At 43.9% G+C, this 27,748-nt stretch overlaps 1 protein-coding gene across 1 annotated transcript; it reads right to left on the bottom strand.

The window, feature by feature from the left end:
- Positions 1 to 27,390, bottom strand: ALOX5AP (arachidonate 5-lipoxygenase activating protein). The gene is made up of 5 exons (XM_016213564.2): positions 27,252 to 27,390; positions 20,385 to 20,484; positions 14,910 to 14,980; positions 10,741 to 10,822; positions 1 to 456 (listed from the first exon to the last, which is right to left on the bottom strand). Exons 1-5 carry the CDS (start codon positions 27,319 to 27,321, stop codon positions 294 to 296), a joined length of 486 nt encoding a protein of 161 aa, XP_016069050.1. The 5' UTR covers positions 27,322 to 27,390; the 3' UTR covers positions 1 to 293.
- Between the last annotated feature and the right edge of the window lie 358 nt (positions 27,391 to 27,748).

Here is a 27,748-nt window from a genome sequence, read left to right on the forward strand (position 1 = left end):
TATTTTAGGAAAACACAAATCTGATCCCAAAACATCTTCAGGAAGCAGGATAAATCAAGGAACATACAGAGTGGGTCTGAGTAACAAATTTGGGGCCTCTGTCATTTTCAAGGGGCGGAGCTGACAGAGAATTATTTTCTTCCAGAAAAAGCAAGGTGAACTCAAGCTGTGAAGCCCGGATGGTCATTAGATTTATTTCCTATCTAAGAGGGCCTGCATCTCTCAAGGGCTAAGCAATGATGACGCCTAGGTATTGATCAGATGAGAGCACCAACCCTGTATTCAGCATAGAGCTAGGGAATGAGAAGCAGAGGGGAGATGGTGGTGGTGATCGTCTTTATGTAGTTTTCAAAGTCACTTCCGAAAATTAGGATGAGGTAATAGTTGAATATGCCAGCAAGGGACATGAGGAACAGGAACAGTATGATACGCTTCCCAAATATGTAGCCAGGTGTGCTGGAAAAGGAGAGAGAAACCTGTAGAAGCTGCACAAATGACACCCACTTCACACACACAAAAAAGTTATCACTTTGAAATACATGGGGTTTAAATTATAGCTCCTTTCACTCAAGAATGCTCCATTTACTTCATATGAAGGATGGAAGTCTCTCAGCTATTACTAGTCATTGAACATATTTCAAAACCCAACTAAAGAGCCCAGATCTCAAACCCCTCATTGATAAAGCTCAGCGTGCAGCTGTTCTGTGTTCTCCTGGTCTCCTTTGAATTCTAGGTCCTTGACGGCATGAAGGTAGCAGGCTCTGCTGGTCATCTGGCATTCTGACTGGGGGTTAAGAACCCCATCTCTCATCCAGACCCTCTCTACCCTGCTCCTCTCTGGGAGCACCTACAAGAGCCTTGCTGGCAGCTGTGTATCATGCAGCCTTTAAGGGCCTCCAGGAGAGAAGTGATGGTTTAAATAAGCTAACAAGGCTGGTAGAATCTAAAAGGTGTTTTGGTATCTGAGGCTTCAATCTCCCTGGGAATAACTCATGTTCATTGTAATGAGAGCTGGGTCCCCAGCAAGGCAAGACAGGTATTTTAAGTGAATGGAGGGAAAGAGGCTTTTTATACATTTATACCCCCATCAAATGTTCTAATCCTGAACTGCTGAGGCATATCATCAGCTTGGGTCAAGATCCATTTCCCCAGGGATATGTGACGGCCTGGTTGTTCACAGCAGCCACCTTGGCTTCCTCTCTGTCTGCAGAATCTTGTCACTGCTGTGGCTGGGTCCATCTTTGTGGCATTAGCAAAGTCCAGCCAAATGGCTCATTAAGGCTGTTAGGATGAACCCTGGTGAGGGACCTTTTGGCAACCAGGACTCCTCAACAAGAACAGCTAGCTCAGCTGAATAGGTGAGTTAATGCAGCTGAGTCTGATTCTTGCTATAATCAGAGAGCAAAATTTGGTGTCCACAAATTTAATGTTAGAAATTTTATCCTTTTGAAAGGTACCCCAAAGGTTCACAATGTAACCCATAATTTTCCCATGTCAAGAGTTTGAAAACCATTCAGCAATTATAAACCTTCCTGCTACTCAAAGTGTGATCCTTGGACCAGCAGCATGGAGTTTGTTAGAAACGCAGAATCCCAGACCCTTCTTGGGTCTATGGGATCAGAATCTGCATTTTGACAAGCTCTCTCGGTGACTCTGGGCACATTCACATATTGAAAGCACTGCTAGCTGAGGAACTCTGCTCCTTGGCCAGCTGTGCTCTTCTCTCCTTGGTTTTACTGATTCACAGTCATGCTCATGAAGTGAGAAGTTCTATTTCCATATTGGGGGTGGGATGGGGTCCCAAAAGAGAGGGTTATAGGCTGAATTGTGTCCTGCCCAAATTCATACACTGAAGTCCTAAACCCTGGCACCTCAGAATATGGCTGTATTTGGAGACAGGGTCAAGAGGTGCTGAAGATAAAATGAGGGCACTGGAGTGGACCCTGATTCAGTCTGACAGAGGGATGACCATGTGAAGACACAGGGAGAAGATGACCATTACACGACAAGGAAAGAGGCCTCAGAAGAAAACAACATCTCCAACTGTGAGATACTAAATTTCTGTTGTTTGAGCCACCTAGTCTGTGTCACTTTGTTGTGGTGGCCCTAGCAGATGAATGCTGAGTTACCTGCTAATGCTGATAAGGAAGAGAAAAGAATGTAAAGGAGTTTATTTTTCAGACAGCAGACGGAAGGTGTAGAGGTATTAAATTGTGAAAAGTCAAATATTGTGGTGGCTCCAATTTATCACGTGAATGAGGCCACCATATGCTCATTACAGAAGCAAAAACAAAAAGGATTTGTGAAGCTGTTCAGAACACTCAAGATAAATCTGTGGTAAGGAATGAAAAGGTGATGCCTCCTAATAGAATAGCAGTCTTGTTGAATTTGGGCAGGATTTTGCAAAGGTCTCAAGGAATACTACCCCCAAATGAGATGTGTCCTTGGTGCTTTAACTCTTCTCAGACAGTGCAAAGAGCCCTGCACACGCCCATCATGTGCAGGGCCAAGTGTGAATGGGGTCCTCAGCCAGGCACTTCACTGATGCAACTTAAGTCTCTCAAGCTTGGAGATGGGCTACAACCCTGGAGGTGGACAGATGAAGACTTGCCCCAGGCTCAGGCAAAGCTACAGAAACTGCAATGAAGCAGAACACAGAGGAAGATCGAGGGGCCCCAACAAGGCACATACTGCATGTCAGACCAAACCATCAAGACGTCTCTATTATTGTTTCTAAAAGTTAATGCATATTCCAGACAAGAAAAAGCCAAAGGAGTTCATTACTACCAAATCAGTATTATAAGAAATATTAAAGGGACTTGTTTAAGAAGAAAAAAAAGATCAAAATAATAACTACATACCTATTAATAATTACTTTAAAGGTAAATGGATTAAATGCTCTAATCAAAAGACATAAGGTGGCTGAATGGCTAAGAAAGCAAGGCCCATACAAGAGACCACGCTGTGTACAAGAGACCCACACACACTGAAAGTAAAGGGATGAAAAAAGATATTTCATGCAAATGGAAAATTTTTTAAAGCTGTGGTAGCAATACTTATGTTAGACAAAATAGACTTTAAAATGAAGGTTATAACAAGAGACAAAGAAGAACGTTTCATATACAACAGCCAAGACATGAAAACAACCTGAGGGTCCATGGAGAGACAAATGGATAAAGAAGATGTGGTACCCATATCCAATGGGATATTCCTGGGCCATAAAAAGAATGAAATCTTACCATTTGCAATGACACAGATGAACCTAGAAAGTATTATGCTAAGTGAAATAAGTCAGAGAAAGACAAATACCATATGATTTCACTTATATGTGGAATCTAAAAAAAAGATATAAATGAACAAACAAAAACAGAAACAGACTCATAGATAGAGAGCAAACTGATGATTGTCAGATGGGAGAGGGATTGGGTAGTAAAAAAGATGAAGGGATTAAAAAGTACAAATTAGCAGTTACAAAATAGTCACGGGGATGTAAAGTACAGCATAGGGAATATAGTCAATAATATTGTAATAACTATGGTGCCAGGTAGGTTCTAGACTTATCAAGGGATTATTTCTTAAGTTATGTAAATGTCTAACCACTATGCTGCATGCCTGAAATTAATGTAACATTAAATGTCAACCATAATTGAAATTGTTTTTAAATAATAAAAATTAGGGTTAGGGTTAAGATAACGTAGTTCTCTCTAAATGAAGTGGGGAAGGTCAGAATGAAATAATTAAGCATGTGTAGAAACCAGGAGTTTTATACCTGTGATTTCCTTTAACTCTCAGAACCACTCTGCGAGGTATGATTAACCTATTTTCCAGGTGGGGAAACTGGAAACAGACAGGTTGAACAATTTGCCTAAGATCACACAGCCAGGAAGAGGCAGAATGTAAATCCACACTTGTCTGTGAAAGGCCGCAGTCCTGCTCTGTTTGCCAAATTGACTTCCTGAGGACTCCTTCAGATTCCAGAGACTAGGAATTGTTTATTAGTTTTGAAATAAATGTGCCCCTCCCCAAAACACACACACACTGTATAACATCTACAGGAAAACATAAAATAGGCATTGTACCAAACAATTCCCATCTCAAACATGCCTAAAACTTCCAAGAAACAGAGATGTGGTGGAAGAGAGGTGAACCCAGGCATTTGGAGACCCAAGTTCCAGCCCCAGCTCTCTGCAGTATGGCCTTGGGGGACTCACCACTCTTCTCTCACCTCACGCAGAAATATACACAAAATGTGGGTAGAAAAAGAAAATTTTATGGTTCCTCTGGCTTTAAAATTCTGTTCTTTTCAATAAGGAAATATCACTTTAAACCTGGTAACTTCTAAAAGGAAAAAAAAGTAAGATCCATGAGAACAGGATACTGTCTCCTTTGTTTACCCACTTATCTCCAGTAAATTAGGCCTTCCATAAGTGTGTGTCATATGAATGAACCATTCTCAGAAAAGAAGAATGAGCAACCTTCTGTGTTTCCCAAGTTCCAAGTATGTAAGACTCTCCTGAAGAAGTTGTTAAAATGCAGATTCTTGAGCCTATACCCCAGAGGGGCCTGGGAAGCTGTATTTTGAATAAGCACCCCAGGAAAGTGCTGCAGTTAGTTGGTGGGTTTCACTTTGAGGACGCCAGCTTTGATACCCATATGCTCACCCAGGAATTCCAAAAGAAGCAAGTTCATTCTCCAGCTCTGGTGAAATAACGCACGGTCCATATTTGGGAGGCAAGGGCAGAGACTCTAAAATATTGACACTCCCTGGCAGCAGTGGCTCAATTGGTTGAGCCACATCCTGTGCACCAAAGGGTTGCCGGTTGGATTCCCGGTCAGGGCACATACCTGGGTTGAGGATTCAATTTCACATCTATGTTTCTCTCTCTCTCTCTCCCTTCTTCTTTCTAAGCATGTCCTTGGGTGAGGATTAAATAATAATAATAATAAATTAATTAATTGATAAAATATTGACACTAAAAGGAAAATTGACTGGGAGGGATCAGTCTTATGAAAATTGTGCCCATTAGTATGTTGGTAGTTTAATATTTCTGAATTTGCCCCATGCCCCTGATCTCCAGGGTCTCCTTGGGGGAATGGTTCTACAGTTCCCAGCTCAGAGCAGGTGATCATTAAATATTTACCAAGCAAATGCTGAATAAATGAGGAGTGAGCAAGCAATGAGGAGAAGATGGAGCTGAGTAACCTGAGCTTATTGGCCTTGAGAGTTGCCAATCTTTTCCCACCTACCACTGAGCTGAGAACCTTAAATTGCAGAAGAATTTAGTGGGAGCTCCAACAAAAGGACAGGAAGAGGGACTAGGCCAGTGCAAGCTGTTGAAAGTGGGTGATAAAAGTCAGATAGTCTTGTAATATAATGCCAACTGCCATTGAGTTTGGACCCAGATAGTAGCTTAGAATGAACAAGGAAGAAACTAAGATTCATCCTTAACTGCTGTGTGGTTAAGGAAGCTACAGATGACCCAATCAGAACAGGGAGAAAGGGCTTGGAGAATAGGATATAGGACTGAGAATAAGAGACATAAATTTCTAGGAGGACTAAAGGCAGGAGCTACAAAATCCTTGGAAGAAGCAGATTTGGTAGAGGAAATAGATACATCAAGGAATGTCTTCACTACCCACTGGACTAAAAATGACATTGGAACTTCTGAAGGGGACAGGGCTGAAGTAACTTTTGGAGAAAAGCAAAGATGATCTAGAGCCCAAGGGAGAAATTTCTGGGGAAGGATCTCACTGAGTAGGACCTTCCTCTGTGGGTGAGGCCAAGAACTGAAGCAGATCCTGGAGGCATTAGGGCATTAAGGTGTCCACAGAGACTAAGTGTGACACATCCCACAGACAGATACAGATGAACAAAAGAGGGAGGTCCCCAATGTACGAGGGTGTTAGCAAATAGTTTCTGGAAGGCAGAATTGAAAATCCCTTTGGACCTAGGCACTGAGACTCTCAGGCTAACATCTACCTCAGGCTACATTTTGGTCTAGATTAGGACTGAACATCTTGTCCAGTACACAGCGTATCACTTCTGTCGAAGACAACTGCTCAAAACTCTGTGTTAAGAAGCACTGTGAGGCCACATTTGGTCTCAGCAGGAAAGAACACCATGATTGTTAAGTAATGTCTGCCAGCACAGATCATAGGGAAAGGGGCTAGTGGAATCTTCTTATACCATGTATTGTGACAGAGACCACAGAGGGATTTAAGAAGTTAGGCCATCAAACTTCCAGTCAAGGTGGCAGAGTAGGTAAACATGGTACTCACCTCCTCCCTCAACCGCTAAACTACAAAAATTACAACTAAACTACAAAACAACCGTCATTCAGAACTACCTGAAACCTGGCTGAATGGAAGTCCTACAACTAGGGAATTAAAGAAGAAGCCACAGTGAGACTGGTATGAGGGGCAGATACATGGAACAAGCTGGTCCCACACCCATGTGTGGCAGATAAAAATTGAGAGAGCCCTGGCTGGTTTGGCTTAGTGGTTAGAGCATCTTCCTGTGCACCAAAGGGTCATGGGTTTGATTTCTGGTCAAGGGCACGTACCTGGGTTGCAGGTTTGATCCTCGCCCTGGTCAGGGCCCATGTGGGAGGCAACCAATTGATGGCGCTCTCGCTCTCTCTCTCTTTCACTCTTCCTCCCTTCCACTTTCTCTAAAAATCAATGGAAAAAATATCCTCAGGTAAGGATTAACAAAAAAACAATTGGGAGAAATATCTCAGCTGCAGAGGTCTCCCTTGAGGAACAAGAGGGTTGCAGCCCCACATCGGGCCCCCCAGCCCAGGGTTTCAGTCCCAGGAAGAGAAGTCCCCATAACTTATGGCTGTAAAAACCAGCAGGAATTGAGGCTGAGGCACACAGAGTGCTGCTGGAGTTGCAGGCAGTTCTTCTTAAAGGACTCATGCTTGGGCTTACTCAGACTCACTCCGTCTGAGCTACAGTGCTGAGGCAGCAGCTAGAAAGGCACCAGAGACACACAGGGAGGAGCTGAATTGTCCGGCATTAGGGCAAGAGCTAGGGGTAGCTTTCTTCCAGACAAAAGTGCGGGCAGATAAAATTGTTCCTTTGATGAGCTTCCCCCGCAGAGCCAGCAGGCGGGTGCCATATCTGAGACTCCATCAACCTGGCTCACACTGTTTCTCCTGCCCTGGTGATTCTGGTAGGCCCCACTGCACCTAGCTTTCAGGCCCACCCAAGCTGATTCCAGTGGTTTTTCCATATGAATGGCCTGCCTTGGTTCATGCTTCAGATTTTCCTAAAATCTCTCAAACAAGCAGCATCTGGCCCAGTCCTAACACTAGAGGCAGCCACCTTGGTTCACAGCTTGGCATTTTCTGGGCACTGTCAAGCCCAGCACAAGTAGCAGCCATCTGCAGAGCTCTTTGTAGCTCATGCCGGGTAGTCCCAGGCAGAACAGGGACAGTGGATAACCTTGGCCTGCACCTCCTGGCAGGCCCGAGAATCAATGTGGAAGCACCACCACCCAACTACCTCCACAAACAACACATTCAAGGGGCAGACTCAGCAGGCACCAGAGCCCTACTGAAGTAAGTCCTGCTCTGTGAGGTGGGCCCTTACTCAGCTGATCATCCACTGTGGTTGGAGGTCAGTGGTCACAGCCAGTCCTTACAGCTGATCAGCCTGGGGGTAAACCCCTCCCATTGGTGTGCCAACAGCAGTCAGGTTCAACTGCAAGAGAAGGGAGTACACAGCCGACACAAACTGTGCACCTTGAAGGCCCAGCTTGGGTGATCAGGAGGCTGTGCCACTGACCCCACAGAACACCTACTATATTCCACCACACTACCAAGCCTGAGAGATGTAGCAGCTCTACCTAATACATAGCAACAAACACAGAGAGGGTGCCAAAATGATGAGACAAAGAAACATGTCCTAAATAAAAGAACAGAACATAACTCCAGAAAAAGAACTAAACAAAACAGAGACAAGCAATTTACTAGATGCAGAGTTCAAAACACTGGTTATTAGGATGCCCCATGAATTTAATGAGAACTTCAACAGCATAAATAAGGACCAGTCAGAAATGAAGGATATACTAAATGAAATGAAAAATAATTTACAGTGAATCAACTGTAGAGTAGATGAAGCTGAGAATCAAATCAGTGGTTTGGAATATAAGGAAGCAAAAAATACCCAATCAGAACAGCAAAAAGAAAAAAGAATCCAAATGAGGTTAGTGTAAGGAACCTCTGGGACAACTTCAAGCATATCAACATCATGGCGGTACCAGAAGGAGAAGAGAGGGCGCAAGAAAACTGAAAACCTATTTGAAAAAATAACAGTAGAAAACTTCCCTTACCTGGTGAAGGAAATAGACTTACAAATCCAGGAAGCACAGAGGGTCCCAAACAAGAGGAATCCAAAGAGGCCCACAGCAAGACACATCATCATTAAAATGCCAAAGGTTAAAGACAAAGAGAGAATCTTCAAAGCAGCAAGAGAAAAGCAATTAGTTACCTACAAGGGAGCACCCATATGACTGTCAGCTGATTTCTCAACAGAAACATTTCAGGCTTGGCAAGAAATATTCAAAGCGCTGAAAAGCAAGGAACTACAACCAATATTACTCTACTCAGCAAAGCTATCATTTAGAATTGGAAGACATATAAAGAGCTTCCCAGATAAGAAAAAGCTAAAGGAGTTCATCACCACTGAGTCACTATTACATGAAATGTTACAGGGTCTAGAAGAAGAAGGAGAAGGAGAAGGAGAAGGAGAAGGAGAAGGAGAAGGAGAAGGAGGAGGAGGAGGAGGAGGAGGAGGAGGAGGAGGAGGAGGAGGAGAAGAAGAAGAAGGGGGAGGGGGAGGGGGAGGAAGAGGAGGAAGAAGGATGGTGATAAAAAATATGAACAATAAAATGGCAATAAATATATTTCTATCAACAATTGAATCTAAAAAAAAAATAAATGAACAAGCAGAACTGAAATAGACTCATAGCTACGAGAACATTTTGATGGTTGCCAGATGGGAGAGGCATTGGGGGGATGGTTAAAAAAGGTGAAGGGTTTAAGAAGCATAAATTGGTAGTTACAGAATAGTCATGGGGATGTAAAGTACAGAATAGGGAATATAGTCAATACTCTAATTACTATGTATGGTGTCAGATGGTACAAGATTTATCAGTATGATCATTTAATAAGTTATGTAATGTCTAATCACTGGCATGTACACTTCAAACTAATATAATAATGTATATCAAATGTAACTGAAAAATTTTGTGAATGATTTAAAAAGAAGAGGTTAGGCCATTTATATTTCAATGAGGTCTGGAGAAATCAAATACTTTTCAGATTTTAAGTCCATATTTTATTGTTTATTTTTGCTGTTCTGTCCATTTCCTAGTACTAATTATCTTTAAAATAAGAAAAGCCTGTGGGTAAATGGACTAATTTTGTCATGAGTACAGATTGTCTTAGATTTAAAGCAACTTTAAGACCTCAGTCAAGTGGTGACAGATAAAGAGAAAAATTGTGACCTGGCCAAATCCTTGGGACTTAGGGGAGAAAGACAGGGGTGCATCGGAAGCCAAACCAGGAGAGCAGAACCCTCTTATTTTATTTTGATAGACACACACCCCAACTCCTGACAGCAGATAATCTCCTGGGGAAGGCAGAATAGAGGCTTTCCCAGGTAAAAGAGAATAAAGAACATTATTTGGGACAGTGTTGATAAGGATAAGAGAGATAATGGAATTGTGGTTTTAGAATATAACCAGGAGTGCCACTAGAGAGGAGTGAAGGAGACATGAGCACCAGGAAAGAACTGTTGGCTAAAGCCATTATTCTCCGGCTGCCGCTCGCCACTGAACCACCAAGTCATTTAGCTTTGCAGCTCCCAGTTCCCCAGAAGTAATGCTTTCACCTGCTGACCTCCTGGGATGTCACCGCCTTTGTTGCCGCTGAAGGATGCTATCTAAACAGAGAGCCCATTAGCCACTAGAGAAGAGTGCTATTGTAAAAGGCTGGGAGGGGTGTGAAACTAGACAAGGAAGAAAAATGAAGGGGAAGGCTGGGCTCGACCTCCCAGAACAAATTCCTGGCTCTGCTACATTAGGAATCCTGTTCTCTTAGGTGTACTGTCACTCAAATGTTCTGTAAGTGCCATCATTTGTTTTACTAGTATCAGATTTTCCAAACCAGGTGGAGTGGGGGTGTCACAGCAGCGTTAGCACCATCTATAAGCGAAGCAATGGGGACTGCATTCTCAGTCCCCATCCTCTGCCTGTGATTGTACCTTATGGTCTCAACATTCGTTCTGGTGGCCTCCGGAAGGTCTGTTATTCAAGAGACTTACCACATTGTGCAAGTTTTAGTTCTCATTTCTCTAAGCAAACAATGAAATGTTCCACTCACCAGAGGCCCGGAAAGCTAGACATAGAACATCAATCAAGCCTCAGACTGTGAAGGGTGGGGGTAGAGAGTATGAGGTTGCAAAAAATGTGCAGCACATGGTGTTAAAGCACCTTTTGTGAGCCCAATACCAAGGGAAGGAATTGTTCACTGTTCAATTTCCCCAGCTGTATTTTCAGAGCTCACAAAGTTCAGGGGGAACAGTAGGAGGGCTCCTAGTCAGCCTTGGCCATTCCACCTCAAGTGGTCCTCCAGGCCCTCAAATGCTATGCAGAATATGGTTGTGAATTACCACACTCCCTGTTCAATAAGTGTGACTGCTCCATGGTTCTGAAACATTCCCAGTGCCTACCTCTGAGTTCTCTCTCCTAGGTAGCCAACGAAGTACTTTTGCCTCACGAACAGGTACATCAGCCCAGCAAAGGCAGCAGGAACTAAGTGGAGAAAGAAAAACACCTTAGTTTCATAGATGCCAAAACAGGCTAAGTTAACATAATTTTAATACAGTCATTGTGCAATTACTTCTCATCACAAAATCTAGCAGAGGCTTCAGGTTCTGACAGTCTGGGCTGATGTAAACTTCAGCAAACAGCCTACGCCTAGAAGAAATCTAGGAATTTTAATAATAGTGATGTTAGAGGTGGCCAATAGACATATAAAAAGATGCTCAACATCACTAATCATCACAGAGATGCAAATTAAAACCACAATGAGATTTCACCTCCACCTGTCAGAGTGGCTATCATAAGTAAATCAATAAGCAACATGTTGATGAGGGTGTGGAGAAAAAGGAATCCTCGTGCACTATTGGTGGGAAGGCAGACTGGTGCAGCCACTGTGAAAAACAGTATGGAGGTTCTTCACAAAACTAAAAATAGAACTGCCATATGACCCAGCAATCGCACTTCTGGGCATATATCCAAATGCAATCCAAAACACTAATTTGAAAAGATATATGCACCCCTATGTTTATTGCAGCATTGTTAACAATAGCCAACCTAAGTGTCCATAAATAGGAGAATGGATAAAGAAGAGGTAGTACATACATACAATGGAATATTACTCAGCCACAAAAAAAGAATGAAATCTTACCACTTGCAACATCATGGATGAATCAAGGTGGTATTATGCTAAGTGAAGTAATTCAGACAGAGAAAGACAAATACCATATGATTTCACTTATATGTGGAATCTAAAGAACAAAATTAATGAATAAACAAAATTGAAACAGACTCATAGACACAGAGGACAGACTGATGGTTGCCAGATGGGAGAGGATTTAGGAAGCTAGGTTAAAAAGGTAAGGGAATTAACAAGTACAAATTGGTAGTCACAAAATAGTCACAGAGATGTAAAGTACAGCATAAGGAATGTAGTTAATAATATTGTAATAACTACGAATGGTGCCAGGTGGGTACTAGACTTATTAGAGGAACCACTTCGTAAAATACATAAATGTCTAATCACTATGTTGTATGCCTGGAACTAATATAATATTGAATGTCAACTATAATTGAAAAATTAAGATTAAAAATAATAATAGTGATGTTACTTTATATTGGCATCATGGGATTATTTACCAAGTATTTTCATATCCACCATCTAATTTGAATCCTTTCCACATGACCAGTATCATCTTTTCTGTTTCCAGATGTGGGACACTTGGTATTGAGTGGTCAAGAGGCTTGTGTATGACTGCCAGGTGGTAGATGTGTCTGTGGGGAGGGAGGCAGACCCCAAGCCCAATTCTGAACCTAGTTCTCTTAAAAGTATACCCTTCACCTCTGGGCTTCCAGGCAGCGTAATGTTCAAACTTCTCTGAACAATTGCTACAGTTCAGAAAAGGTCTCTGGAGGAGGAGATTCCATTTGTATTCTAGCCTGTGACGAGCAGCCACAAGCAGCACCCAAATAATCCTGCAGTTATGACACTTGGGGCTGAGTCAGAAAGCCCAGCCCCACTAAGACTGCCATGAGCTGGAGCAGATACTTAATTCGATCTACATCTGGTCAAAGGGCTGATTACAGCTTTCCTACCTATCAGGAATAATTGAGAGTCAAAGAGAAGCATGGGTATGCAAGCACTTGGAAAACCGGCCAGATTCATTGTGCTGACCAAGCACTTTTTATATGTCAGCACTGTCAAGGTTCTTTGGGTACATGGGTCTCCAGTCCTCTCAGCTACCTGGTAAGGAGCACATTACTGTCACCATTTGGCAGATAAAGAAATTTAGGCTCTGGAAAGTCGGTTTACCCAGAGTCACCTACCAAACCAAAAGACTCATGAGGACAGCCATGCTTTGCCAGCCATCATCTCTGTGCCTGGCCTCATGCCTGGCACATATTGGCTTTCTATATTTCTCAAATGAATGAATAAATATCAGATAGGTGGGCCAAGGAAGAGGTGGAATTTGAAAACAGGTCTGAGTTCAAAACAGTATTACCACCACCAGCACCATTAATAATAGCTGCAATTTTATATGGTTCAACCCAATGTGCCAAGCACTGTGTCGGGCTGAATGCACATTATTTCACACAATCACCCTGTTTTACACATGAGGAAACTGAGGCTTAGGAAAGCAGAGTAACAGCCCAGGGTCATAGCAGCAGCAAAAGGTGTCCTCAGAATAATCCCCAGTCTGTCAGTCTCCCAGGCCCATGTCCTTTCCACAACTCTGCCTTGCTTCCCAAAATACTATTGTTATATGACAAATGAGGAAACAAAAGCACAGAAGGAACTGCTTGTGAAGTTCATCCTATTCTCCAAATATCACAAAATTGTCACAACTCACAATTTGCTCTAGACAAAGTTTTTCCTGGTTCATTCACTATTTAGGCTCTGAGTTAACTTAGTAGCCCATCTCTTCAACTACATTGAACGATAATAGGAGTCAGGGTGGGAAATGGTCTCACTTGTTGCCCTCATGCCAGGAATGGTATGGACCTCTCTGCACCTGGGCTGCCTGGAACAGCGGGAGAGGCACAGTGGGTGCAAATCTGGGTTCTACAATTCTAAAGTTTGAGCAAGCCACTTGTCCCTCTGGAGCTTGGGCTCCTTCTCTGTAAAGTAAAGGATTTGGGCTAGAATGATCCCAAGGTTCCTTTCAGCTAAGAAATTCTACCATCTATTAATTGATACGAACAAGGATTTACTGACATTCCATCCCCTGGCAATGCCAACACATGTTTCGCCAGGGAACACATAGTCACAGACTCCGACACACCTGTAGACTCCCTTTGTATTTGTCTAGCTGGAACAACTCTATATTCTTCATCGAGTATCATCGAAAACAGAAAAGAAATCAGAACTCCTAGTCTAAGCATATTTTGACCTAGTTTTTCAAGTCCTCCTGGGCATGTTCCTTATTTAACTCGGGATAGAAAGTGAAAAATCAATAGTGAGCTTGGTGATAGCCTTGTGGAGCACAGAAAAAGGCCACAGGGCGTCCCTGAAATGGCTTCTCTGCCATCCCTCGCCTCTCTTCTCTATCATTGCCCTATTCTTTGCCTTCGCAGCATCTCTCACTCTTGGCAATAATTTACCCACTCACTGATTTTCTGTGGTTCATCTTGCCAATTACTATGGGTTTCTCCACCATCTCTTTATTGGTCACGGTATATCCAAGCAAAGGGCTTGTCACAGAGTAGGTGTTCTATGTACGTGTGTTATATAAATGAATAAAGTAAAAGGCTACTTGTGAAAAATGCAGGATATAGCCCAAGAGACCTGGGCCCTCAGTGTGGTTTGCTATTCACCAGCTGAGTAACCTTGAGCAAATGACCCCATCTGTCTGAACCACGTGTCCTCAAAGACGGTAGGGGGAATAATATGCACTCTGCCTACTTTACAAAGTGGGAGGAGGTGATTAGGATTAAATATTCAGCAGAGAACACTAGTAGCCTCTCCTGATACACCCTGCTGGGCCACAGCATGGATGCTGGCCATCTCATGCCACTCCTCCACCTGACACAGTGCCAGTCTCCAAAGGGGACCAAAAAATATTACTCTGGTTTCCATTTAATTTTAAATCCACTCTGGGAGTCAACTTTCTGAAGTCAAGACTGTGGGCTGCTGATAACCAGGGAAGGCTAGAGACCTGGAATCCAGCCCATGACTGCAGACTTGGCCCGAGGGAGGACTGCCAGGCTGGAAGCTTATTAGCAGGAGAGCCAAGTGACAGTAGTCCCAGAATAGATCCCTCTGGCACTCTCATTTATAATGCCCTTGTATCTGAGCTAACACTGCTTAAGGATTCTGAGTCACATTTAGCCTTAAACCACCCTTGTCAGTGCAGTCACTCTCAACCAGCCCCCAGGGAGCCAGCATTAGCAATGCATTATCACACCAATCCACAGGCACAGAGCAAGTGGGAAACACAGCCTGGGCTGGTGGGGGTCTCACCTCTCCAGGGCTTCACAGATCAGAGCTGGAGGTCAGGCAAAGTCTTTTCAACAAAGAACCTGAACTGAAGCCTCCTCAAGCACATTTTAAAGAGAACACAGAGAGAAGCTGCTGCATTACCTTGGCTGCATAGTAGCCCTGCACTCCAGAGCACGACGAGGAAAGTGGGGTACGCATCAACACAGTTTTGGCTGTAGAATAAACAAATATGAAGAAAAGAAATCAACAAACATGTCACCACAGTGTCATCTGAAAAATACCTGAAACCTCAGATTAATAAGCACCATCACACGTGGAGCGCACGCCCATTCATAATGCCATGTATACCCTTGAAGACTGGCACCAGTCGCCACATCAGAAACCGACAGTGGTGTAAAGCAACACATGTTCAGAACCCATTCACTCTCTTCCTCACTGAAGCCCATTGGTGACTCAGTTTCTTGATGGACTGGCTTTGGCAGAGTTCCTGCTCCTGGCTTTGCCAAAGTGCTTCTGGAATTGACAGTGAGCAACGCAGTGGCAGCAGTCAGGGTAGGGTGGCAGGGAGAAGAGCCCAGCTAAAGGGACCTTTATGGCAGACACACAGTCAGCTCAGACCCACAGGCCTCCTTCCTCCACAATTAAAGGGCCCTTTCAATTACATTGGGTCCTACCCAGATAATCCAGAACAATCTTTTTACCTTAAAGTCAACTGGTTACTCACCTTGGCTTCCCCTTGCCAAGGCTGAGGAAGGAAAGGTGAGGTCACACATTAAAGAAACCAGGGTGGGTTCAGAAAAGCTGATGTTCAGAAAATTTTCTTGCTGATTGTGTGATTGCTGTGTGCAGGGCTCAGTCCTCACTGCCACCAAGGGGCTCTCGCTCTACACCAGGCACTGTACCAGTGTTTTACACCTTCATCTCACTTAAGCTCACCACAAACCTGTGAGTACATATGGTGACTGCATGAGTTTTCGATGGTGGCTGTAACAAGTAGCCATAAACTTACTACCTTAAACAGGACAAATTTATTATCTGAAAGTCACAAGGCCAAAATAGGTCTCATTGGGCTAAAATCCAGGTGTCAGCATGTCTGCATTCCTTTCAGAGGATCAGGGCAGAATTTGTTTCCTTGACTTTTTCAGCTTCTGGAGATCACCTGTATTCCTTGCTGGTGGCCCCTTACAACCTCAAAACCAGCAATGGGTGATCAAGTATTTTTTACACTGAAATTGCTCTGACACCAAATCTTTTGCCTCCTTCCTCCACAATTAAAGGGCCCTTTCAATTACATTGGGTCCTACCCAGATAATCCAGAACAATCTCTTTACCTTAAAGTCAACTGGTTACTCACCTTGGCTTCCCCTTGCCATGTAATATAACATATTCATAGGTGCCCAGGGCTAGGATAGGGGCTATAATCCTTGAGGGGCCGTGACTCTTCTCACAACTCCTCTCACATTTCAGATGAGAAACAGAGGTTGGGGGAAGTTGAGTAAGTTGCCCAGGTTCACCCAGCCAGGATTCACACACTGGTCAGTCTAACTCTAAACCAGGTATGTTATAACTTTGACTCTAAGAAATTAAATAGCGAGTGTCCTGTTGAGAAATTTATAGTCTAGGTCAAGACAACCAATACCCATATCCATGGAAAAACAACCCTTGTAAAGGAAGCCCAGAAGGAGAGGCATAACACAATAGGGTGAAAGGGTATGGAATTAGGATTGAGTCCCTGACCTGATATTGACCAGCTGTTGGTCACTGGCCCAGCAATCTCTCTAAACTTAGTCTCCTTACCTGTAAAACTAAGAGACTGATAATGAATAACTCTAAGATCCATTTAAGCTCCAAGAGTTGGTGGTCTAACTGGTGGCTCTCAGGGTCTAGTCTTGGACCAGCACAATCCCCTCGGGGAACTCTTGAGAAATGCAGATGTTAATGTCCACCTCGGACCTCCAGCAGTCTGTATTTTAACAAAAGTGATCCTGGTGCATGTTCAGGTTTGAGAAGTATTGGTCTCATGTAATTCAAACTGTGCAGGTAAAAGCCAGAGGCAATTTTTAAAATATATTTGGCTTTTTATCCAAATTCTTTCCTTGGATTCCTTCATCTGGATCCCTCTTGATCTGGTTCTCATGATTTCCCTCCCGGATCAGCTATGAACACCTGTTCAAACTAATAGGGCCCTGGGCCTCAGGGGGACCACAGGGAATTCTAGAATTACCAGCCCTGGGGCCGTCCCCTGCAGAGAACCCAGAGAGGCAGGCAATGTTCCTGGCCACAGGGGCCTTTCTGTCCTTCTGATGATCAAAGCAGCCTTTATTGGAGGAATCAATGAATGTAAAAGTTAAGAAACCAGTGTGTCTTACGCTGGGATACAGACACAGGAGAGAGTAGAGCCCCGCTGATCTCATTGTCACTTACCTAGTGGACGGGCAGGAGCTCCTTACAAATACCACCTGGGGTGAAGGGCATGGAGAATAAACAGGTCCCAGAGTGATACCTGCAGCAGCTATTCGCGTGAACATGACCTCTACTCTTATATGTTATGAGAGGACAAAGCTGCAGCTTGAGGACTGAGAATGTGACCCACTTCCAAGTTCAAGGAAATTAGAGTGAACATCCTTTTTTATATAGTTGAATAACGTCTTGTATCTGATGGATCTAATATCTGATGCTCCCACAGTTGGAAAGTTTATTAATGCTGAAGATCGTCCTTGCTTCTGCCTCAGTCTCATGCTTCTGCTTTGGTTGGTTGGCTGGTTATTTGGTGGTTTTAAAGTACGGATTTTGTCTGGGTGACGCCACATTCCTAAAAATTCTGCATTGACCAAAGGATTTGCTCATTAGACAGAATGTCTAGTGATTTGACACTGGATCAGCCATTCAGTCATTCCTGCCTATTGTCTTAAGTCACTGTGTTCCCTAATAAAACAGTCTGCAGAGTCAAATGAAACTCTCCCAGCTGTAAGAGAAAGGATTCCTCCTATGGATTTTCAGAATATGCCCCAATCCTGTCCCTCACTCTGGCTCAAGCCCGTACCTTCCCTCATCCAGGATTCTTTGACATGTCTCCACCTGAACGAAGCCCCATGCACACATGGGCCTTCTTGACAGAGAGCCACTGCCAGGATGAATTCAAGTAACTTTGGTCAGTGATGTAGTGCCTCGTGGGCATTCTTGTCGTCTTCAAAGTCACAAAGACTGGGTCCAATGTGGGAATACCACTTAGTGGCTGTGTGAAAGTGAATGCATCTCCTGGCCTCACGAAACCTCAATTTTCTCACCTATTGGAGGTGAATGAAGACATCAGTAATTCCTTTCCTGGACTGTTGTGGGAATAACATGAGATAAAGCAGTGTCTTGCTCACAGGCAGCATTCAAGAAATGGTGGCTATTCTTGCCCCAATGTCTTCCTTGTTAGAATCCCCAGTGAAATTTGTCTTTCCTATTGACAAATATTTATTATTCCAAGTTTTCTTTTGTGGAGACTTTTGTGCCATTTTTTTCTGCAAGACAAAACTGACAACCCCATTTTTTATTTCATCGCCTTAGGTCTAACTATAAGCTACTCAGCAGATCTTGCAACAGCTCACCAGACTACACTCAGTTTGCTGTGCCACACGTTCATTCTGCTGTGCCAACATTTTGATGGAGAAAAGAACTCGTTGCTACTTTCCCTTTCACTTTTCACTTTTCTCCACCTTTTGGAATAAGATATGGAAGCACTTAGTGTTTTGTTAGTTAGTTAGTTAGTATAGGTTAATTTAAAATAAGTACATAATAGTAATTGTATCAATACTAATTAATAGACTCAATGTAGATCTATCACCTTCAAGTGATTTTAAGTGAGTCTAGAGTGGATTCTGAGGGGTGCAGGGAAGAAGGAACATGAGGGTGGTATTTCCCAAAACACATTTTGTGAAACACCTCCCCTTCTTGGAGAACCAAGAATCACAGTGTCCCTTAGCACATTGAAGGCTCTCAAAAAGTCTTGCTGTGCAGAACTTGTTCTTCTTGTAACACCTGTCAACATCCCACAAACTTCTCATCTATGAAACATGTACTAGGAAATTAGACATCTCCTCTCTGCAACCTGTGCTTACCTGCACTAATGGGGAAGGGTCTTAGGTCCATTAACTGAGATTTTTCTCCAAAAACCAAACTTTGGCTGCTCTACCTGTGCTCATCTGCTGTGAACAGGGCTTTGAACTATAATTTATACCCACGAACAGAGAGTCAAAGCCGAGATTCCTTTTCTCTCTCAAATGCTGGCTCAGTTCTGCCCTCATGGGGCTGGGGGTGGGGCAGACCATTATGGAGGCAAAATCTGAGCTGATGGGCCACACTTGGCTGTGATGTCTGTTTATCAATTGCCCCATGATCTTGAACTATCTGTATCAGCCAACAATCATATCTTATACTGAAAAATATGCATTGAGCTTTTTAATTATCAGCATCATTTATCTTTCCTGCTACTTTTCCTTCATAACCAGTCTTTAAACATTTATGATCATGCACCCCATCAACCAAAAGTTTTGATCATGCAACCCTCTAACAGATACGTTTTACATAAATTATATACACCTACTACTGTCCATTTGTATATTAAAAATGAGTGAATCTTAAGCTTTTATTTTTTTAGATAGCAAGGTTAAAGACATGTTGTCTTCTTCTTGCACCCCCAGGACTCACCTTTCTTTGGTGCTTTTGGAGGTCCCTGGAGAAGTTCTTGCTGGGGTTGGCTTTCTACTGGACTAACACATCACCCAGGCCCTGTAGCTTACAAGAGGCATGCAGACTTGGGGGCTGTGGCTTTTGCCAACATGCCCGGGCCTTTTGCATTGATCCCCAGCACCTTCTATGACCCTCCAGTTCACAGTCAAAGCCTTCCTTTCTTTCAGGCCTCTAAATATAGGCCCAGAGGAGCAGCAGACACACTTGGCTGAGCCCTCTGTTTAAATGCATTTTGCACAGAGGGAAAATGAGGGTTTGAATAAAATCCATTGCATCCCAGGTAGCAACGGCTCCTTCACTGGACTGTTCAGGTGTTTTCAAACACCTTTTATATTCAAAAGCAAAGAATGAAAGGTAGGAAAGCCATTGCATAATTCCCCCATTTTTCTGTTCTTGTTCTGATTGCTCAAGCTGAGCAGCATTACGAAATGTACTGCCTCACCCCCAGACTTCCACTGAGGGGACCGCAGGGTCCATGAGTGGCAGGCTGCTGCCAGCAAGTCCTGCTTGTTGCTTCTGCAGGTGGAAGGTGAGGAGCAGCTGGTTTTCATGGTATTACCTCTGCACTAACCACACAAGAAACTGGTTAACTATGTAACTAAATGACTGGAACAAGGCTCTGGAACAAGGGGGAGTTGTGGAGATCTCACCCCCAGGGTTCCCACTTCCTTTCTCTTAACTCATTTACTGAGATGGTGAGGGGTTTCCACAAAGCCTCCCAGGGGGAGTTCTACCTCTCCTGGGAACCCTGCCTCCCTGGCATTCTGAAGGTTGGGCCAGACAAACATATGGCCTTGAGGGTGGCTATCAGTCCAGTAGAAAGGCCCTGGTGCCCCTGCCCCCAATTTGTTAGTCAACAATGTCAGGATTTGGACTCACTTGGCAGTATAGACCCGTTCAAAGGCAAGTGTCCCTGTCCTCTGGAAGCTCCGCCCAGTATGGGTCTTGCTTTCATGCTCCACCTTGTGGGCGAAGAACCCTGCCAGGGAAAGGTTTACATTTGGGTTATAATCAGCATACTCTTGAACCTGCCATCTCATATCAAATGTTAAGAAAAAAATGTCCTCCATCAAATGTCATTTAGCAAAATTTATTCAGCAGCTACTCTCCCCTTATCACTGTATTTGCTGTTGGTGGTGCAACCATAAGCAAGACATAGCCCCCTTTCAAGGACCTTACAGTTGAAGGAAATAAATGAAGAAGTAAAGCAGAAATTAGTCTATAGCAATTCACACTAAGATGAGATTGAGTGAGAACACAATGCTATAGTGGGGCAAAGGAGGCAACCTAATTCATTGTTCAGGTTACAGAAGAATTCCTAGAGGAAGTGACACTTAGAGTAAAATCTGAAGAACAAATATGAATTAGCTAAGCAGGTGGAGGGGCAGGAGACAACAGAAAAGATCACTCTACCGAAGTAGAATGGAATATGCAAAGGTCTAGAGGCAAGAATTGTCTTTGGTTCAGTATGTCTAGCTTATGATGGGGAGTGGAGAGTTGGGAGTAGAACCTGGTTGAATTACAAATGAAGCCAGAGAGATAGGTGGTAAATTGTTCTTTCAATGATGTTTATCTATTATCACTTGTCATGTGCCAGACACTTAGCTGGCATCTGAGAACAAAACACACAAAGAGCTTTGGCATGGGGAGCTTATGTTCTGGCAAGGACAGAAAAGGAGGAGACAGACCACACACAGGAAACCAAACACATCAATTACAATTATACAGTGTGCAGGGCTATGGGCAAAGAGAAAGCGGAGCATAGTATGTGGCCATTGGAAGTGCCCTATAGGTTGGACAGAGTGAGCCTCAGTGAGGAAGCAATAAGCAAACCAAGGCTTGAAGATGATGATTGAGAAGTGTCCACTGGATTTAACAGTGTGACTGAGACCTTGATGTGAGCCATGTTAATAAATTTGGAATTTATTTCCATCTCAAGAGCAAAAAGGAGTCATTGACAAGTGTAAGCTAAGCCATGGTGTAATCAGAAAGCCACCCTGTTTTTAGTGTGGGGACCATGGAGAGGAATGAGACCAGGACAGGGGAGAAAATGGGAGGGAGCTGATTAGAATAATGGCTGTGGGATGTAAGAGATGTTGTGGAGGAGACAAGAATCCAGAGGGTTTTCTATAGATTGGACGTTGGCCCTGGGGAGTAAAGGTCTCTCTCTCTCTTTCTCTCCCTTCCCCTCATTTTATTCCTTTACTCCTATTTCAAGAGTCAAAAGGGCAAAGGAAAGTGAAATCGTCAGGGATCCATCCACAAGGTTCCCTTTCATCAACTTCTTATTAACCTCCTCAGAAAGACGTGGAAAAGATGCCTTATATTGGAATAAAAGCCTTTCATGGTTTTCTGTCTGGCAAAAGTGCATTTCTTCCCCCAAAATGGGCTCATTTTGAGCCCATCTCCAGGGCCAGCTTGTATGAAGGAGGATCTACCATACTGCGAGCTCTTTGGTAGGCACATGACATAGAATCCCTTATTGGGCCAATGTTGTTCCCACTTTGTGGATAAGGACACTATGGCTCAGGGAGGCTAAATAATGATGTCAGAGTCACTCTCTTGGGGCGCAGTAAAGCTGGAGATCAGATCCAGCTGGGCCTTTGAGGGCATGTTTTCCTCTCACTGTCTCACTGATGCTCACTACAAGGAGCCTCTCAGCTACACAGGGTTTAAACACACATTTATCCATTCTGAATGTCTCTTCTTAGCACAAAATCCAGTAGAAAATTCTAATCATTGTCTTTCCAGAACCCAAGGTGACATCTTGACCTCTGAACATGTAAACTGGGACAGTATTAAGAAAGTCAGAGGTTATTTCTGCAACCAGCATCACAACTTGACTGTACTTCCCTGAGTCAGCCCTTCTTCCTCTCCTTGCTCAGAGAACAAACCCTTTCCTGTTTCCCAAGACTTGACCTTGACCCCATTCTTGCTACTTCTTCAGGTCTTTGTTGCATTGGTGTTTTGCTTATTTTCTGAACCTTCAAGCTTTTTTCCCCCCTCCTTCTCTTTACCTTGGAAACACACTCAAATCTTTCCTATTCTTAAAACAAAATGAAAACAAGTCTGTCTCTATCCAGTATTCCACTAGATCTATCTCTCTTTCTTTCTAAGCTAGACTTGAAAGAGTTGGGCTACCTTTGCTCACTCTAACTCCAGCCCCTTGTTATCCTCAACTATGTTGCAGAAACTGTGAGTGCAAAGACCATTAACACACTTATCTTGGCCAGCTGCTAACATCAGGCCAAGCTAGAGAGAAATAGAGATAGAGATCAGAGACAGAAGCCTGCAGACCACTCCTGAGAATCAACCACACACTGGGCACTGCTAGCTGCCTCACCTATGTTATTTCATGCAATACCTTCAACCTCCACACATGGTAGTTATTAATAAGTCTGCTTCTCAGTTGAGGAAACTGAGGGTGAGAGAAGTTAAATAACTTTTTCAGGATCTCATTTAAAAATCATGAGATTTTAGTTAACTGCAAAGTTAATATGAGCGAGCAGTGTCATACAAATCTTCAAAAGAATATCTCATACGTAGATTATTTTAACAGAATTGCTGTCTGGGTCTCAGGAACAGTTTGCCTGCACAGGAGACACCTATCTGTATTTTAGAAAGGACATGGCAAGATGGAAAGAGCAGGCAATGACAAGGGACTCTGGAAATCAAGACCTATGAGAAATGATGTGTTGAAGAAAGAATATTACAGCTGATTTTGTAAACACAGAAGCAGCAGGAACAGTCTAAGCTTTTCCAGAGGACAAAAACAGGACCAGTGGATAGAAGTTATAGGGCAGATTTCACCTCAGTATTAGAAAGAACTTCCTGCCCTGGCCGGGTAGCTCAGTTGGTCCCAGTACGCCAAGGCTGCAGGTTCAATCCCCAGTCAGTAAATACAGGTATCAACCAATGAATGCAAAAATAAGTGGAACAACAAATCAATGTTTCTCTCTCTCTCCCTTTCTTCCTCTCTCAAATCAATCAATAAATAAAAAATTTAGAAAGAACTTCCTGGGTTATGAGTTCTTGAATAAATGAATTTGAGGCGATATACATAGTGTAAGCATCTATACTTTGGAGGAAGGTTGAATCCCAGCTTCACCACTGCTGACTCTAGGACCTTCATCCAATGGTCTACCCTCTCTAAGCCCCACTTCTCTTATCTGTAAAATAGGAATACTAATAATATATTTCATAGGATAGAAGGATTAAATGAGATAATATTATGCCCAGCACAAAGGACTGTACTTGACACAGAGCAAACTCTCATTACACATGACAAAGGGCAGGGCACATTCAGTGGGTCGAGACTCTCCACTACAACAGTATTCCTGTAGGAGCTGTTGAGGATGTGTGAAGATTTCTGCACCGGGGAACTTCATAAGTCCCTGATCCTGTTTCTAAAGCCCATCAAACCCCAGGCTAGGTTTGTGAGGTCTTCCGATATGGAGGCTCATGAGACTCACTGTGTGGGTGCGTGAGTTGGACGTAGCAGGGAAGGCATGGAGAGATAGGTGGACCCTACCAGCTCTATTTCCCTCCTATCACAGTTCTCACAAACCCTTATGACTGCAGGGGCCATCATGTCCCACTTCTTGGCTTCAAAGTAAGAAGAGACTTGAGGAGGTTGTTGCTCTTAGAGGAGAGAGGATGATGCTAACTCCTGCCACCTCCCCTACCACCAGAGTGGCTGAGGTAACAGTTCTCCTGCTGGAAGACACCTTTTCCCTGCTGTCACCAGTTAGACTCGCTCTCTCCTCCCAATCTAATTAGTTTGGCTTACACTGGAAATCACTTTCTCCAAATCTGTGTCCCACCTTTGCTCCATGTCAAAGCTGCTGGCACTTGGGAAGGAGAAAATGTAGGTCCTCTGGGTGCTTTTCACAGGGAAGGTCTCTCTCTGTCCTCCCTAGGAGACCAAGCTCTGGTGATTCTGGCTTAGCTTTCTTAGAATGATATATTTCAGGCTTGTTCTGCATTTCCATGCCTACGTTCTGCTGGATCAAGCTGGAAGAGGGCCATATGTTCAAAGATCTTGATGACTAGAGAACGTTTGGGAGGCAGAGGAGGAAGTTCCACCAGGTGGCTGGGCCCCAGCCTCTCCGGAATATGAGCTCCCACATATTGAGGTGTAGCAAGGCACAGAGCCCCAGACACTGGAGTAGACACACACGGACTTGTCTTGGGACAAAGACAAAGTGTGCAGTGCCTGGCAACAACATGTAAATATTTCTTAAAACAAACAAGAAAGGTTTGGAATGACGTTTTGTGGGCAAGGGAGGGAAAGCATAGTTTTTGCATATTTTCCAAACCCTATAAGGTAGATCTGTGGCTGCTACATTGAGGTTGATTAGAATTGCAAAGAGAAGCTCTGGACATACATTTGGGCTTTTGTGTTTGCCTAGAAACTCATGGAGAAAACAAGCAGAGGTGCTGTTTCCTAAGTCATGGGGATTTTTCTTGTTCCACTACATGGCACGTTTAACAGTTATGAACGAAAAGGCCTCACACAGTAAGCTCTGCACTGCATGGGAGTTCAGGTCTGTGCCCAACAGGGGTGCACGCTTGTCCTGAGCCACCCAGAGGTGGTGGCAAGGGCTCTTTCTGTGGCTTCAGTTTGTCCCTTCCCAAGCACTAGGTGGGGCAGCACTGTACAAGGCCACTATGCCCCCATGTTGCTGGAGCTGCTCACAGGGGGCTGGGGAGGGACAGAGACTGGGGGGGGGGGGTCACGTGGGGTCTGCCCAGCATGAAAAAGTCTCCAGCCCCCAAAAATAGCTCTGTGCTTGTTCATACTTGTATCTCTCTCACCAGGAAGCCTCCATTCCACTCATCGGTTGGTGGAACTCTGTGAGATCATAAAGATAATATCTTTATCTATCTAAAATGGCCTTTAGATTGTGGTTAAAACTTAGACATTTGGCCATCTATAATCCCTCCTCCCCCACTGTACCAAAGAACTTCTTCTTAATCGCATCTGCCAAAAATAATTAAAATCCCACCATCTCTGCTCAGGGTTCCCTAAGCCATTACAGAGAAGCCCAGCAACCACTCAACAGTCCAGGGCCAGGTCTTGGTGCATCTCCCTTAGGAGAGATGAAGAGACTGTTCTTATAACTGGAGACACTGCAGCAACCCCCTCAGCTCCCCGTCCCCCACGTCTGAACTGAGAGGAAGCAGCTCAGAGTGAAGGCCAACCTCCATACTGAGCTCAGCCCTGTCTTCACAGGCAGTGAGAGGGCACTGGCTGCCTGACCGGAACACTTGTCAGCTGTGTTGATGGGTCTATGGGGAGAGGCTGGAGCAAAGATCCTGCACATAGCTAAATGGGCACTGCCTGCCTTCCACCCATACTACTGCCTCCCAGAGAGGTCCTTGAAGGCTTCCTGCCGACCTAGTCTGCTCATCTGTTCCCATTGATCTTTCCCTCCCTGGGGGATAGGACACTGCCTAGCATAGAGCAGGGTCCATGTAGGGTGCTAAGGGATGAATGAGCCCCTTGCTCATTTACAAGCTGAGAGAGGCTGGGCACAGTGCCCACATGAAACAGCAGTGGCTTGAGGAAATGGCAACCTAAACAATCCAGCTGTTCCCTCCCGAGCTGCAACTCCACTGCCATGTGATTTCGTATGAAAACGTTTGGGTCATAAAGTTACAAAATGCTGTCCCATATAAGAAAACTCCTCAGAGTGTGCAGAGTTGGGCCTCTGGTGTAGGGGCCACGGGGAAGCCTCACTCTGTGCCCAGAAGGTTAATCACCATCTTCTGTCCATATTCAAATTGGGAGAAAATATCAGAATATCCCAAATTGATGAAATACTCAAATTTCTAAAGTGTGATGGTGTGTGAACATTCATTACCATTAAGTTATAGTGCTGTCCTTAGTAAGTACTCTCCTTTTTTCTCTGTCTTAGTAAATTGCATAATACAAAGCCCCTGGATACTTATAAAAAGAGTTTGATGCAATCCTAACTCAGACCCTTAAAGAGAGAGTCCTACATAGTCCTAGCTTTCTCAGGTCTGGGTATTTTACTTGTTCCTTTAAAAACTGATAGCAGGACTAATGGGTGGGTGTGCAACCCCAAACAAAAAAATTTTACCCTCTCTCTCTCTTTATGTAAGTATATAATGCATATGGGAAATACTTCAAAAATTATACGTTGCTAGAGGGGAAAAAAGTATTACAAAAGACATGTTTCTTCAAAAGAAAAAAAAAAAAGCAACACAGGTAAAATAATGATAAGGTGATTTTCCTTTCACAAATCCCCAAATTCACTTTTTTTAGCCTGCACTTGACAGTAACCTCAGATGCACTGAAGTCAGCCCAGCTGCACAGAGTAAAGTCTAGTGTCTGAGTGAACATGCCTCATTTTCCCTTTCCAAGCTTCTTGCTCTCCTCCCTGGCCCCACTAACTAATCATAGTTAAATGCTGATTGCGGGCCCCTCGGTGAGGGACTCTGTAAAGCCTTCAGGTGGCTGCCCTGGCACTGCAAACCTGGTTAGCCATCACCACTAAAGTGAAAGAAAGACCAGGACAAGCAAAACACCCAATCCATGCAGAAGTATACACACATCTCTATATACTCAAATAAAAAGAAACAAATATAGATAAAGCAAAAGTACACAGAGAGAGAGAGACAGAGAGAGAGAACTCAGAGAACTGTGTAAGTCTGACTTTCAAACAACTAACAAATAAAATTTCCCCTTGTTTTCCCTCCCAAGTGAGAGGCTTCCCTTACCGTTCTGGACCACACTGATGAGGGTGACGATGGCCAACAGGACAATATTGCTCAGAGTTTCTTGGTCCATGTTTGCTTCAGGCTCACCAGCGAGGACTGTTCCGTGGCACACACGTCTGCACTGTGCAGGAAGGGGAAGTGAGGGCCTGCACTCTGTCTTTCATTATTAGAATTTCTGAAGGTCCCAGCACAATTACACAGTGCTTCCCCCTCTCCCTCCTTCACCAGCCACCAAGTGCCCTGGCTCAGTGTGACCTACCAGGAGAAGCAGAGCTCGGGGGGAGGATCAGGGAGGAAAGAAAAATAAAACTTGTTTTTTATTTATAGAGCACCAGAAAGATCTGTGTCCTGAGTGCTGCCTTTCTTTTCTTGAATTCCTAGTAGGGGAAAGGAATACTTAACACATGGCAGGAGCTGCAGTAGCAGCCAGGTAATAAGCCTGGATAAATGAATGGACAGGTGGCTGGATGAGTGAGGAGGAGCAGCTGAAAGCAACA

Source organism: Miniopterus natalensis, chromosome 2, assembly GCF_054644295.1.
Source record: "Miniopterus natalensis isolate mMinNat1 chromosome 2, mMinNat1.hap1, whole genome shotgun sequence".
Classification (NCBI taxonomy): Eukaryota; Metazoa; Chordata; class Mammalia; order Chiroptera; family Miniopteridae; genus Miniopterus; species Miniopterus natalensis.

Coding starts and splice junctions, on each gene's coding strand:
- ALOX5AP (XM_016213564.2), bottom strand. CDS start 27,321: ATGGACCAAGAAACTCTGAGCAATATTGTCCTGTTGGCCATCGTCACC. Junction 20,485..27,251: donor CATCAGTGTGGTCCAGAACG/GTAAGGGAAGCC, acceptor TTTCCCTGGCAG/GGTTCTTCGCCCACAAGGTG. Junction 14,981..20,384: donor GAACGGGTCTATACTGCCAA/GTGAGTCCAAAT, acceptor TTTATTCTACAG/CCAAAACTGTGTTGATGCGT.